General features: G+C 48.0%; 1 protein-coding gene across 1 annotated transcript; it reads left to right on the top strand.

The window, feature by feature from the left end:
* Positions 1–213: 213 nt before the first annotated feature.
* Positions 214–13,547, top strand: LOC140429951 (pikachurin-like). The gene is made up of 3 exons (XM_072517540.1): positions 214–272; positions 386–489; positions 13,372–13,547. Exons 1-3 carry the CDS (start codon positions 214–216, stop codon positions 13,524–13,526), a joined length of 318 nt encoding a protein of 105 aa, XP_072373641.1. The 3' UTR covers positions 13,527–13,547.
* The last annotated feature ends 470 nt before the right edge of the window (positions 13,548–14,017 follow it).

Genomic DNA, 14,017 nt, shown 5'->3' with positions numbered 1-14,017 from the left:
CTCCCCCATTTCTGTAACCTCCACTAGCCTTGCCCCCCCCCCCCCATCTCTGTAACCTCCTCCAGCCCCCTCCGCCATCTCTATAACCTCCTCCAGTTCACCCAATCTCTGTAACCTCGTCCAGTCCTATCCCGCCCCATCTCTGTAACCTCCTCCATCTCTGCCCCCCACCCCCACCCACCCCCATCTCTGTAGCCCCCGGCACATTATTGTATGTTCACCTGTTTGGTGAATATATTCCTGTGTATACAAAGGTGTACTGGTACCAATATGTATAGATAGGATAGTTTCTACGTCTGGAATTGTGTGCATGTTTCTAGACGTGCAGTTATCTCTCTGGTTCAATTTCTCTATGTTCAGATATCTCTCTCTCCCCGTGTTTCAGGGATGGACAATCAGGAAAATTAACAGTTGACGATTACGGAGCGAAAACCGGGAAGTCGCCAGGAATGATGCGCCAGTTGAATATCAATGGGCCTCTCTATGTTGGTAAGGGGAAGTCTGAGTGTGGTTGCCCTGTAGCAATCTGTCATCCTGCCCAAAGGGTTGGACAGTCAGTGAACGAACAACCTCCTGTCTGCAGGAGTTCTTTATTATCCTTTGAACTGGAGTAAAGTAACCACAGTCCCAGAAGACCAGAGGCTGCTTTGAGGGGGAGAGCTGGCTGGTGGTGGTTTACCCTGAGGGTCACCACAACTCGGGCGAGGGGCAGGGTTGAGAAGGCGGGGCCTTCAAGGATAACCTCAGCCGGTACGGGAATTGAACCCAGGCTGCTGGCCTCGCTCTGCATCACTAACCAGCATTCAACCGCCTGAGCTAAATTCTCATTAGCCTGGGTCTCTGGATTGCTAGCCCAGTCACCGTACCACTCAGTCATTGCCTTCGTCCTAATGTGATCTGAATTCTGTATATATCAGGAGGATGGGGACACTAATTAGAGCTAAGAATGTACAGCCCGCTTGCACAGCGAGAGTGAGGCCCTCTCTCTACACCAAGGACACAGTAAGAAGTCTTCCAACGCCAGGTTAAAGTCCAACAGGTATCTCTTGAATCACTAGCTTTCGGAACACAGCTCCTTCCTCGGGTGAATGAAGAGGTGGGTTCCAGAAACATATATATAGACAAAGCCAATGATGCAAGATGAAACTTTGAATGTGAGTCTTTGCCGATAATTAAGTCTTTATAGGTCCAGACGGAGCGACTGGAAAGAACGATAATCACAGGTTAACAACGTGTGAATTGTCTCAAGCCTGGACAGTTGGTAGAAAAAAAGGATCTGTAAAGACTTATTTACCTGCAAACACTCGCATTCAAGGGATAAAAGCAAATAACTGCGGATGCTGGAATCTGAAACCAAAGAGAAAATGCTGGAAAACCTCAGCAGGTCTGGCAGCATCTGTAGGGAGAGAAAAGAGCGAACGTTTCGAGTCCAATGACTCTTTGTCAAAGCTTTGTCCTTCGCTAGTCATCGGACTTGAAACGTTCGCTCTTTTCTCTCCCCACAGATGCTGCCAGACCGGCTGAGATTTTCCAGCAGTTTCTCTTTGGTCTCGCATTCAAAGTATCATCTTGCATCATTGGCTTTGTCTATATATGTGTTTCTGGAACCCACCTCTTCATTCACCCGAGGAAGGAGCAGCGCTCCGAAAGCTAGTGACTCCAAACAAACCTGTTGGACTTTAACCTGGTGTTGTCAGACTTCTTACTGTGCCCACCCCAGTCCAACGCCGGCATATCCACATCTTAACATCAAGGACAGCAGTGTAGGTGAAGGGTGTGGCCATGGACAGAGGGACTGCCCGGCTGATAGCTTCAGCCTGACTGGTGGGCAATTGAGACTTTTAAGACTGAGGTAGATTGTGGTTGGCTAGGGATACAGAGCAGGTACAGGTCAACCATGAGCCGCTAGGTGAATGGCAGAGCAGATGTGAGGGGCTCCTACCGTTCCATGGAGGACAGGAATGAGAGGTCTATTCACATTGCGTGGACATACCCGAGACTCGTGCTGACACCCAGAGTCAGCAATCAGTAAGAAAAGACACGAGACATTTGTTACCCCCTCTACTCCGCGAGGGTTCACAACTGACAAACTACACAAGATGAATAATATTCACTTAAAGACACTTTATTTGTACTAATGTGTCACACAGACTTTAAACTCAATCAACGTTGCACAGATTCTTTAACTCAATCCACCAATAAATGCTACTCCACTCACAAATCAAACTCAAGTACCACCCTTGCAGAATAGCTGACCAGGCCCTTCTCCAGGGGGACTTCATTGGCCTCTGAGCCACTGACTTGGGGTCGTCTTCTGCGATGGTTATTCCCAGGGTTTTTACTCCCCAGGCTTCAATCACCCGTATCTTTAGAACGATTTCTTTAGCTTTCTAGAATGTCTGTGTAAAACCCTAATGTGGCTGAGGTCACTCTTCCCAATGTCGAGGAAACAGGAGGATCCACCCGTTTCATGTTCGCTATGCAGTTTCCACCTTAACAGTTCTTTGCAACCATGAAAGTCAGGTGGCTCTCTTGCTCAGGGTCTACAAATGTCCGTGGTTGTCTGATTTCAACGTCCCTTAGTTCTTTCCGCTACGAAGTTGCTATCCTTTGCTTACGACCTTTCTTGTGATTCACCATGGTAGGTCTTATGTCTGGACGCAGTGGTTTCCATAATTATGCACTTTTTATTGTAGTACTTGACCATATTTCCCATCATGCAATCTGGTTTGGCTACACACTGAAAATGTGAAGCTGTAAGGAACCTTTGAATGATCAGGGGACACTCCCTCCAGTGATGCAGTGTAAGAAGTAGCTCACTCCGAACAGGAAAGAACTCCTCTACATAGAGGAAATGTCAGTTTCTCCTGTTCTTGCAAACATACCAATCATACAGAAATTGGTAAAAACAATAATGTGGTTCTTAGAAAAAAGAGCAGTACAACACAGGAACAGGTCCTTCGACACTCCAGGCATGCGCCGATCATGATGCCTGTCAAACTAAAATCTTCTACACTTCCGGGGTCCGTATCCCTCTATTCCCATCCTATTCATGTATTTGTCAAGGTGCCCCTTAAATGTCACTATCGTCCCTGCTCCCACCACCTCCTCCGGCAGCGAGTTCCAGGCACCCACTACCCTCTGTGTAAACAAAACTTCCCTCGCACATCCTTCTAAGCTTACTCCCTCACACCTTAAACCTATGCCCCCTAGTAATTGACCCCTCGACCCTGGGAATAAGCTTCTGACTGTCCACTCTGTCAATGGCCCTCATAATTTTGTAGACCTCTATCAGGTCGCCCCTCAACCTCCTTCGTTCCAGTGAGAACAAACCGAGTTTATTCAACTACTCCTCATAGCTAATACCCCCCATACCAGGCAACATCCTGGTAAACCTCTTCTGTATCCTCTCCAAACCCTCCACATCCTTCTGGTAGTGTGGCGACCAGAATTGAATGCAATATTCTAAGTGTGGCCTACCTAAGGTACTACACAGCTGAAGTATGACTTGCCAATTTTTATACTTAATGCCCTGACTGATAAAGGCAAGCATGCCGTATGCCTTCTTGACTACCTTCTCCACCTGTGTTGCCCCTTTCAGTGACCTGTGGACCTGTACACCCAGATCCTCTGTCTGTCAATACTCCAAAGGGTTCTGCCATTTACTGTATATTTCCCACCTGTATTAGACCTTCCAAAATGCATTACCTCACAATAGTCTGGATTAAACTCCATTTTCCATTTCTCCGCCCAAGTCTCCAAACAATCTAAATCCTGCGGTATCCTCTGACAGTCCTCATCGCTATCCTCAATTCCAACCTTTGCGTCGTCTGCAAACTTACTAATCAGACCAGTTACATTTTCCACCAAATAATTTACATATACTACGAACAGCAAAGGTCCCAGCACTGATCCCTGCGGAACACCACCGGTCACAGCCCTCCATTCACGGTAGCATTGTGGATAGCACAATTGCTTCACAGCTCCAGGGTTCCAGGTTCGATTCCGGCTTGGATCACCGTCTGTGCGGAGTCTGCACATCCTCCCTGAGTGTGCGTGGGTTTCCTCCGGGTGCTCTGGTTTCCTCCCACAGTCCAAAGATGTGCAGGTTAGGTGGATTGGCCATGATAAATTGCCCTTACTGTCCAAAATTGCCCTTAGTGTTGGGTGGGGTTACTGGGTTATGGGGATAGGGTGGCGGTGTTGACCTTGGGTAGGGTGCTCTTTCCAAGAGCCGGTGCAGACTCGATGGGCCGAATGGCCTCCTTCTGCACTGTAAATTCTATGATTCATCAATTCTATGATTCAGAAAAGCACCCTTCCACTGCTACCCTCTGCCTTCTGTGACCGAGCCAGTTCTGTATCCATCTTAATGAAAGCAAATTACTGCAGATGCTGGAATCTGAAACGAAAGAGAAAATGCTTGAAAATCTCAGCAGGTCTGGCAGCATCTGTCGGGAGAGAATAGACCAGCTCACCTCTGATACCGTGTGACTTCACCTTTTCTGCCATTCTGCCATGAGGGACTTTGTCAAAGGCTTTACTGAAGTCCATGTAGACAACATCCACTGCCCTACCCTCATCAATCATCTTCGTCACTTCCTCAAAAAACTCGATCAAGTTAGTGAGGCACGACCCCCCCCTTCACAAAACCATGCTGCCTCTCGCTGACAAGTCCATTTGTTTCCAAATGGGAGTAAATCCTGTTCCTAAGAATCTCCCCCAATAATTTCCATAGACTGACGTAAGGCTCACTGGCCTGGATTAACTGGATTATCCCCATGACCCTTCTTAAACAAAGGAACAACATTAGCCATTCTCCAGTCCTCTGAGATCTCACCTGTAGCCAATGAGGTTACAAAGGTTTCTGTCAAGGCCTCAGCAATTTCCTAACTTACCTCCCTCAATATTCTGGCCCAACACCTCCTCCTTTTTGATCTCAATGTGACCCACCCTATCTCCACACCCTTTCCCAGACTCATCATCCACCAAGCCCTTCTCTTTGGAAAATACTGATGCAAAGTGTTCATTTAGTACCTCGCCCATATACCTCTGGCTCCACCATAGATTCCCTCCCCTGTCCTCGAGTGGGTCAACCCTTTCTCTGGCTACCCTCTTGCTCTTTATATACATACAAAATGCCTTCGGATTCTCCTTAATCCTGTTTGCCAAGGACTTTTCATGACCCCTTTTAGCCCTCCTGATTCCTTGCTTAAGTTCCTTCCTACTTACCTTATATTTCTCATGGGCTTTGACTGTTCCCAGCCTTCGAGACCTTATGAATGTTTCCATTTATTTTTGACTACTCGCAATATCCCTCATTATCCAAAGTTCCCAAAACTTGCCATACTTATCCTTCATCCTCACAGGAACATGCCGGTCCTGAACTCTAATCAACTGACATTTGAAAGCCTCCCACATGCCAGATGTTGATTTACCCTCAAATAGTCACCCCCAATCTAGATCCTTCAGTTCCCGCCTAATATTGTTATAATTAGCCTTCCTCCAATTTAGCACCTTCACCTGAGGACTACTCTTATCCACGAGAAGGACGGCATGGCGGCGCAGTGGTTAGCACTGTTGCCTCACGGCGCCGAGGACCCATTTTGATCCCGAGTCCGAGTCACTGTCTATGTGGAGTTTGCACATTGTCCCTATGTCTGTGTGGATCTCACCCCCACAACCCAAAGATGTGCATGGTAGATAGATTGGCCACACTAAATTGCCCCTTAATTGGAAAGACTAAAAAAAACATCCTTAGCCACGAATACCTTAAAACTTATTGAATTATGGTCACTGTTCCCGAAATGCTCCCCAACTGAAACTTCGCCCACCTGGCCGGGCTCATTCCCTAATACCAGGTCCAGTCCAGCCCCTCCCCTGGTTGGACTATCTACATACTATTTCAAGAAGCCCTCCTGGATGCTCCTTACAAACTCTGCCCCATCCAAGCCCCTAGCACTGAGTCTCAGTCAATTCAGGGGAAGTTAAAATCACCGACCACAACAACCCTGTTGCTTTTACATATTTCCAAAATCTGCGACATATCTGTTCCTCCATCTCCTGCTGGCTGTTGGGAGGCCTGTAGTAAACCCCAACATTGTGACTACACCCTTCCTATTCTTGAGATCTACCTATACTGCCTCGCTGTAGGAGCCCTCCGAGGTGTCCTCCAGCAGTACAGCTGTGATATTCTTCTGAACCAGTAATGCAACTTCCCCACCCATTTTACATCCCCCTCTATCCCTCCTGAAACATCTAAATCCTGGAACGTTTAACTGTCAATCCAGTCCCTCCCTCGATCAAGTAACAACATCATAGTTCCAAGTACTAATCCAAGCTCTAAGTCCATCTGTTATACTTCTCCCATTGAAACAAATACACTTCAGACCACCAGTCCCGCTGTGTTCAACAACTTTTCACTGCCTGCTCTTCCTCTGGTTTTTACTGGCCTTAGTCTCCAGCTCTCTCTTAGTTACTTCACCTGCTGATAGAGTTATAGATGTTTACAGCATGGAAACAGGCCCGATCCAGCCATCAAGTCCTGGCTGCATCCTTGTAAATCTCTTCTGCACTCTTTCTAGTTTAACAATATCCTTCCTATAATAGGGTGACCAGAACTGAACACAGTATTCCATGTGTGGTCTTACCAAAGTCTTGTACAACTTCAACAAGACGTCCCAACTCCTCTATTCAATATTCTGACCAATGAAACTGAGCATGCTGATTGCCTTCTTCACCACCCTGTCCACCTGCGACTCTACTTTCAAGGAGCTGTGAACCTGTACTCCTCGATCATCGCGCAAATCATTGTGAATGACTATGATTTAGTGGCCATTACTGAAACATGGTTAAAAGATGGTCATGACTGGGAGTTAAATATCCAAGGGTATCAGACTATACGAAAGGATAGAATGGACGGTAAGGGCAGTGGTGTAGCTTTGTTGTTTAAGGATGGCATCCGGGCAATAGTAAGGGATGACATTGGTGCTTTGGAGGACAAGGTTGAATCAATTTGGGTGGAAATCAGGAATAGTAAGGCGAAAAGGTCACTGATAGGAGTAGTCTATAGGCCACCAAATAGTAATAGGATGGTAGGGCAGGCAATAAGCAAAGAAATAACGGATGCATGTAGAAATGGTGCAGCGGTTATCATGGGAGATTTTAATCTGCATATCGATTGGTTTAACCAGGTTGGTAAAGGCAGCCTTGAGGAGGAGTTTATAGAATGTGCCCGGGATAATTTCCTGGAACAGTATGTAATGGAACCTACAACGGAACAAGCGGTCCTAGATCTGGTCCTGTGTAATGAAGCAGGATTGATTAATGATCTCATAGTTCGGGATCCTCTTGGAAGGAGCGACCACAATATGGTGGAATTTAAAATACAGTTGGAGGATGACAAGGTAAAATCAAACACTAGTGTTTTGTGCTTAAACAAAGGCGATTACAATGGGATGAGAGAAGAACTAGCTAAGGTAGACTGGGAGCAAAGACTTCATGGTGAAGCAGTTGAGGAACAGTGGAGAACCTTCCGAGCGATCTTTCACAGTGTTCAGAAAAGGTTCATACCGACAAAAAAGAAAGACGGTAGAAAGGGGAAAATTCGACCGTGGATATCTAAGGAGGTGAGGGAGAGTATCAAATTGAAGGAAAAAACATACAAAGTGGCAAAGTATAGTGGGAGACTAGAGGACTGGGAAATCTTTTGGGGGACAACAGAAAGCTACTAAAAAAGCCATAAAGAAGAGTAAGGTAGACTATGAAAGTAAACTGGCTCAGAACATAAAAGCAGATAGTAAAAGCTTCTACAAATATATAAGACAAAAAAGAGTGGCTAAGGTAAATATTGGTCCTTTGAAAGATGAGAAGGGCGATTTAATAATAGGAGACGGGGAACTGGCTGAGGAACTGAACAGGTTTTTTGGGTCAGTCTTCACAGTGGAGTACACAAATAACATGCCAGTGACTGATGGAAATAAGGATATGATAGGTGAGGACCTTGAGATGATTGTAACCACTAAGGAGGCAGTATTGGGTAAGTTAACGGGGCTAAAGGTAGACAAGTCTCCTGGCCCTGATGGGATGTATCCCAGAGTGATAAAAGAGATGGCTAGGGAAATTGTAAACGCACGAGTGATAATTTATCAAAATTCACTAGACTCTGGGGTGGTCCCAGAGGATTGGAAAGTAGCAAACGTGACACCACTGTTTAAAAAAGGAGGTCGGCAGAAAGCGGGTAATTATAGGCCGGTAAGCTTAACTTCGGTTGTAGGGAAAATGCTGGAATCTATCATTAAGGAGGAAATAGCGGGGCACCTGGAGGGAAATTGTCCCATTGGGCAGACGCAGCATGGGTTCACAAAGGGTAGGTCGTGTCTGACTAATTTGGTAGAATTTTTTGAGGCCGTTACCAGTGCAGTAGATAACGGGGAGCCAATGGATGTGGTATATCTGGATTTCCAGAAAGCTTTTGACAAGGTGCCACACAAAAGGTTGCTGCATAAACTAAAGATGCATGGCATTGAGGGTAAAGTGGTAGCATGGGTAGAGGATTGGTTAACTAACAGAAAGCAGAGAGTGGGGATAAATGGGTGTTTCTCTGGTTGGCAACCTGTAACTAGTGGGGTCCCTCAAGGATCAGTGTTGGGCCCGCAGTTGTTCACAATTTACATAGACGATTTGGAGTTGGGGACCAAGTGCAATGTGTCAAAGTTTGCAGACGACACTAAGATGAGAGGTAAAGCAAAAAGTGCAGAGGATACCGGAAGTCTGCAGAAGGATTTGGATAGGTTAGGTGAATGGGCTATGGTCTGGCAGATGGAATTCAATGTTGCCAAGTGTGAGGCTATCCATTTTGGGAGGAATAACAGCAGAATGGATTATTATTTAAACGGTAAGATGTTAAAACATGCTGCTGTGCAGAGGGACCTGGGTGTGCTAGTGCACGAGTCGCAAAAAGTTGGTGTGCAGGTGCAACAGGTGATTAAGAAGGCTAATCGAGTTTTGTCTTTCATTGCTAGAGGGATGGAGTTCAAGACTAGTGAGGTTATGCTGCAATTGTATAGGGTGTTGGTGAGGCCGCATCTGGAGTATTGTGTTCAGTTTTGGTCTCCTTACCTGAGAAAGGACATATTGGCACTGGAGGGAGTGCAGAGGAGATTCACTAGGTTGATCCCAGAGTTGAGGGGATTAGATTATGACGAGAGGTTGAGTAGACTGGGACTGTACTCATTGGAGTTTAGAAGGATGCGGGGGGATCTTATTGAGATATATAAAATTATGAAGGGAATAGATAGGATAGATGCGGGCAGGTTGTTTCCACTGGTCGGGGAAAGCAGAACTAGGGGGCACAGCCTCAAAATAAGGGGCGGTATATTTAGGACGGAGTGTAGGAGGAACCTCTTCACCCAAAGGGTTGTGAATCTCTGGAATTCCTTGCCCAGTGAAGCAGTTGAGGCTCCTTCTTTAAACGTTTTTAAGAAAAAGATAGATGCCTTTCTAAAGAATAAAGGGATTTGGGGATATGGTGTTCGGGCCGGAAAGTGGAGCTGAGTCCACAAAGATCAGCCATGATCTCATTAAATGGCGGAGCAGGCTCGAGGGGCCAGATGGCCTACTCCTGTTCCTAATTCTTATGTTCTTATGATCTCTTTGTTCTTAACTGTCCCCAACTTCCTACCATTAACTGCATCACCTCACATTTATCCAAATTAAACTCCATCTGCCATTCATCGGCCCACTGGCCAATTGGTCAAGATCTTGTTGCAATCTTATATAACATTCGTCACTATCCACTATGCCACCAATCTTGTACTGCTCTGGTTCCCACCCCCCTGGTTTAAACACTAGTTTAAACCCCCCCACGTGATACTATCAAACTCTGGGGCCAGGATATCAATGCCCCTCCAGTTTAGATGCAGCCCGTCCTTCTTGAAGAGGTCACACCTGCCTCGAAGATCCCAGTGGTCCAGAAATCCGAAACCCTCCCTCCTGCACCACCAATTTAACCACGTGTTTAGCTGTACTATTGGGCAGCACGGTAGCACAGTGGTTAGCCCAGTTACTTCACAGCTCCAGGGTCCCAGGTTCGATTCCCAGCTTGGGTCACTGTCTGTGCGGAGTCTGCACGTTCTCCCCGTGTGTGCGTGGGTTTCCTCCGGGTGCTCCGGTTTCCTCCCACAGTCCAAAGATGTGCAGGTTAGGTGGATTGGCCATGATAAATTGCCCTTCGTGTCCAAAAAGGTTAGATGGGGTTACTGGGTTACGGGGATAGGGTGGAGGTGTGAGCTTGGGTAGGGTGATCTTTCCAAGGGCTGGTGCAGACTCGATGGGCCAAATGGCCTCCTTCTGCACTGTAAATTCTATGATCTATGATCCTCCTATTTCTAGCCTCACTGGCTCGTAGCACAGGGAGCAATCCTGAGATTACAACCCTAGAGATCCTGGGCGGGATTCTCCGACGCCCCGCCGGGTCGGAGAATCGCCGGGAGCTGGCGTGAATCCCGTCCCCGCCGGTTGCCGAATTCTCCAGCACCGGATATTCGGCGGGGGCGGGAATCGCTCCACGCTGGTCGGAGGTCCGTCCCCCCCGGAGGCCCCCCCCCCCCCCCCCCACCCGGCGATTCTCCGGCCCGCGATGTGCCGAAGTCCCGCTGCTGGAATGCCTGTCCCGCCGGCGAGAATCAAACCACCTCTCTTACAGGCGGGTCTAGGTAGTGCGGGCGGGTTCCGGGGTCCCGAGGGGGGCGTGGCGCGATCTGGCCCCAGGGGTGCCCCCACGGTGGCCTGGCCTGCGATCGGGGCCCACCGATCCGCGGGCGGGCCTGTGCTGTGGAGGCACTCTTTTCCCTCCACCTCGGCCACAGCGCCCGCGATGGACTCGGCGTAAGAGACACCCTCCCCTGCGCATGCGCAGGGATGACGTCAGCGGCCGCTGACGCTCCCGCGCATGCTCGGACATCCGCCGCCCGGCGAAGTCCTTTCAGCCCCGGCTGCCGTGGCGCCAAAGGCCTTCCACGCCAGCCGGCGGAGCGGAAACCACTCCGGCGTGGTCCTAGCTTCTCACGGTGAGGGCTTGGCCCCTAAAGGTGTGGAGAAATCCGCACCTTTGGGGCGGCCCGACGCCAAAGTGGTTCCCGCCATTCCATCCCGCCGGGACCCTCCGCCCCGCCGGGTAGGGGAGAATCCCGGCCCGTTTTTTAACTTACTCCCGAGACTCCCCGTGAAAAACCTCTTAACTCTTTCTGCTTATGTCGTTAGTACCAATATGTACACCGACCTCTGGCTGTTCACCCTCCCCCTTCACAACGCCCTGTGTTCGTTCAGAGACACCCTCGACACTGGCACCAGGGAGGCAACATACCATCCTGGAGTCTCTTTCACGTCCACAGTAGCACTTATCTGTGCCCCTGACGATAGAGTCCCCGATAACTATTCCTCTTTTGCGCTTTGGCCCTCCCTTCTGAATAACAGAGCCAGCCGTGGTGCCACTGCTCTGGCTGCTGCTGTTTTCCCTGATAGGCCTCCCCCCAACTGTATATGAAACCATGATGTGGAGATGCCGGCGTTGGACTGGGGTGAGCACAGTAAGAAGTCTTACAACACCAGGTTAAAGTCCAACAGGTTTGTTTCGATGTCACTAGCTTTCGGAGCGCTGCTCCTTCCTCAGGTGAATGAAAAGGTACGTTCCAGAAACATATATATAGACAGATTCTGATCTCCGGGTAAGCGTTCTCCAAGGGCGTTCTCTTCAGGATGCGCGACAACGCAGAATCGACGAGCAGAAAATTATTGCGAAGTTCCGCACACATGAGTGCGGCCTCAACCGGGACCTGGGATTCATGTCGCATTACATTCGGGGGTGAATGTAATGCGACATGAATCTGGCACCATCTGGCCTGTGAAATCCTGGCTTGACACAATTCACACCTCTTTAACCTGGGGGTACCCCCATCTCTGGATCTGTAAAGATTTACTCACCTGCTAATGGTCGCATTCCAAACATTGTTTGGCATCTTTGAATCTGTCTATATATATGTTTCTGGAACATATCTCTTCATTCACCTGAGGAAGGAGCAGTGCTCCGAAAGCTAGTGTATATGAAACGGTATACCTGTTAGAGAGTGGGCCAGTCTTGTGGGATTCCTGCACTGACTGCCTGCCTCTTCCAGCGGTTACCCATCTATCTGCCCACAGCACATCACTAAAACTCCTGTCTATAAGGATTTCCACCACCTGCATGTATCCAACTGCTGCTCCAACCAATCCATGCAGTCTGTGAGGAGCTGCAATCGGTACACTTCCTGCAGGTGTAGTTGTCCGTAATGTTTGAAGCGTCACATATTTCCCACATCTCACAGATGAAGCACTTTACCCCACTGACTGACATTTCTAGCACTAATTAATTAATTAAAAATAAGTACTTGTTAAATTCATGTGAAATTAAGCTACAATTAATTATATGGTCCCTGGAGCTAGATTGCTACTGGAAATATTAAATGTTAAATGCACTAATCTCCGGCCTCCAGTCAGTCGAGCCCCGGTCCCAGCCTCTCCTCTCAGGTAGATTCTGTACTGAAAAATTAGACTTTGGTTTAGTTACTCCTCTACTTAGTTGGTTAATCAATTTTCAATTATTTTTTCAAATTTAGTGCAGATTCCCGGCCAGCCAGTCAGATCACAGCTTTCCTGTGACATCACTTTTTCAGTTTTTATTTCCTTTTTGAATTTTGGTGCAATCCCCGAGGTCAGTTATTTATACTCGCAGCTCAGAGACTCCGCCCCTCCAGCTCCCCCCCTCCGGGTCCGCTCCCTGGAGACTAAGACGAGAGTAGAGAGTAATTGAGGCTTTATTACACAGAGATGTGTGGCCTCCTACAGCTGCTGCCGAAATGGCTGCAGTTCGGAGACATTTATACTCCGCCTACTGGGCGGAGCCAGCAGGGAGGGTCTACCCCCGTACCTGTAGTACAGGGGCTTTACCGTAATACCCTCGTATGCAGTGCAGTACATACAATATAATACAACAGTGGTGACTACCACACATCACAACAGGAAGGAGCTCCCTTTACATAGGAAGTAGTTCCCTTTACACAGGAAGTAGCTCACTTTACACAGGAAGTAGTTCCCTTTACACAGGAAGTATCTCCATTTACACAGTAAGTATCTCCATTTACACAGGAAGTAGTTCCCTTTACACAGGAAGTAGCTCTTCTACCCAAAAATCTCCCTTCACATGTGATCGAAGCTCTTCCTACACAGGTGCATCTCTCTCCACACAAGCAGCATCATATTGCTGCTGAAAGGTGTGTTGTCCGTTTGGAGAAACAGGTTGCCTCACATTTTGCTGTTTTTTTTCTCCTGTGTCAGGAGGGATGAAGGAGATCGCCCTCCACACCAACCGGCAGTACATGAGGGGCTTCGTTGGCTGCATCTCACATTTCACCCTCTCCACCGATTACCACATTTCATTGGTAGACGACGCCACAGACGGGAAGAACATCAACACTTGTGGAACCAAATAACTCTCCTCTCCGGCCGGGAAGCGGTGGGGGAGGGGAGGGGAGGGGGGGGGGGGGGATGGAAGGGGGGTAGGGGGGGTGCGCAGGGGTGGCGATGTCAAAGGAAAAAATTGTACTTCCCCCCCCCCTTTAAAAGCAACAATAACAATTGGACTTCAAATATCTGAGCCACAATGGACATTGGGAACTGGCAGCTACAAGAAGCTTCATTTCGATTGAGTTTCCGTGGCAGCGGAATCGAGTAGATCCATCACTTCAGATGGCCATTATTGTTTTATTGGTTGTGTCGCTGATCTGACTGTATCCTACCCTTTGCTATTAAATGGCAGCCCTTGGTAGACAGAGGGACTAAAAGCGGATCTCCCTCCCCAATGTAAATTTATCTAAAGGGGGCTGGGTTAGCCTTGGGTATTAAACGTTACGTAACTATAGCAGATAGATGGATTGAAGATATGGAGCAATCAGCAGATACTTGAATGGCGGTGGAATAGTTT

The sequence above is a fragment of the Scyliorhinus torazame genome, chromosome 9 (assembly GCF_047496885.1).
Source record: "Scyliorhinus torazame isolate Kashiwa2021f chromosome 9, sScyTor2.1, whole genome shotgun sequence".
Taxonomy (NCBI): Eukaryota; Metazoa; Chordata; class Chondrichthyes; order Carcharhiniformes; family Scyliorhinidae; genus Scyliorhinus; species Scyliorhinus torazame.
Note: the sequence above shows the minus strand (reverse complement) of the source record. Positions and strands in the feature narration are given on the sequence as shown.

What these genes read in the sequence shown, in the direction of transcription:
- LOC140429951 (XM_072517540.1), top strand. Translation starts at nt 214, where the DNA reads ATGTTCACCTGTTTGGTGAATATATTCCTGTGTATACAAAGGTGTACT. An exon ending in AGGTGTACTGGTACCAATAT is followed by an intron (nt 273 to 385) that starts GTATAGATAGGA and finishes CCCGTGTTTCAG; the next exon opens with GGATGGACAATCAGGAAAAT. An exon ending in CAATGGGCCTCTCTATGTTG is followed by an intron (nt 490 to 13,371) that starts GTAAGGGGAAGT and finishes CTCCTGTGTCAG; the next exon opens with GAGGGATGAAGGAGATCGCC.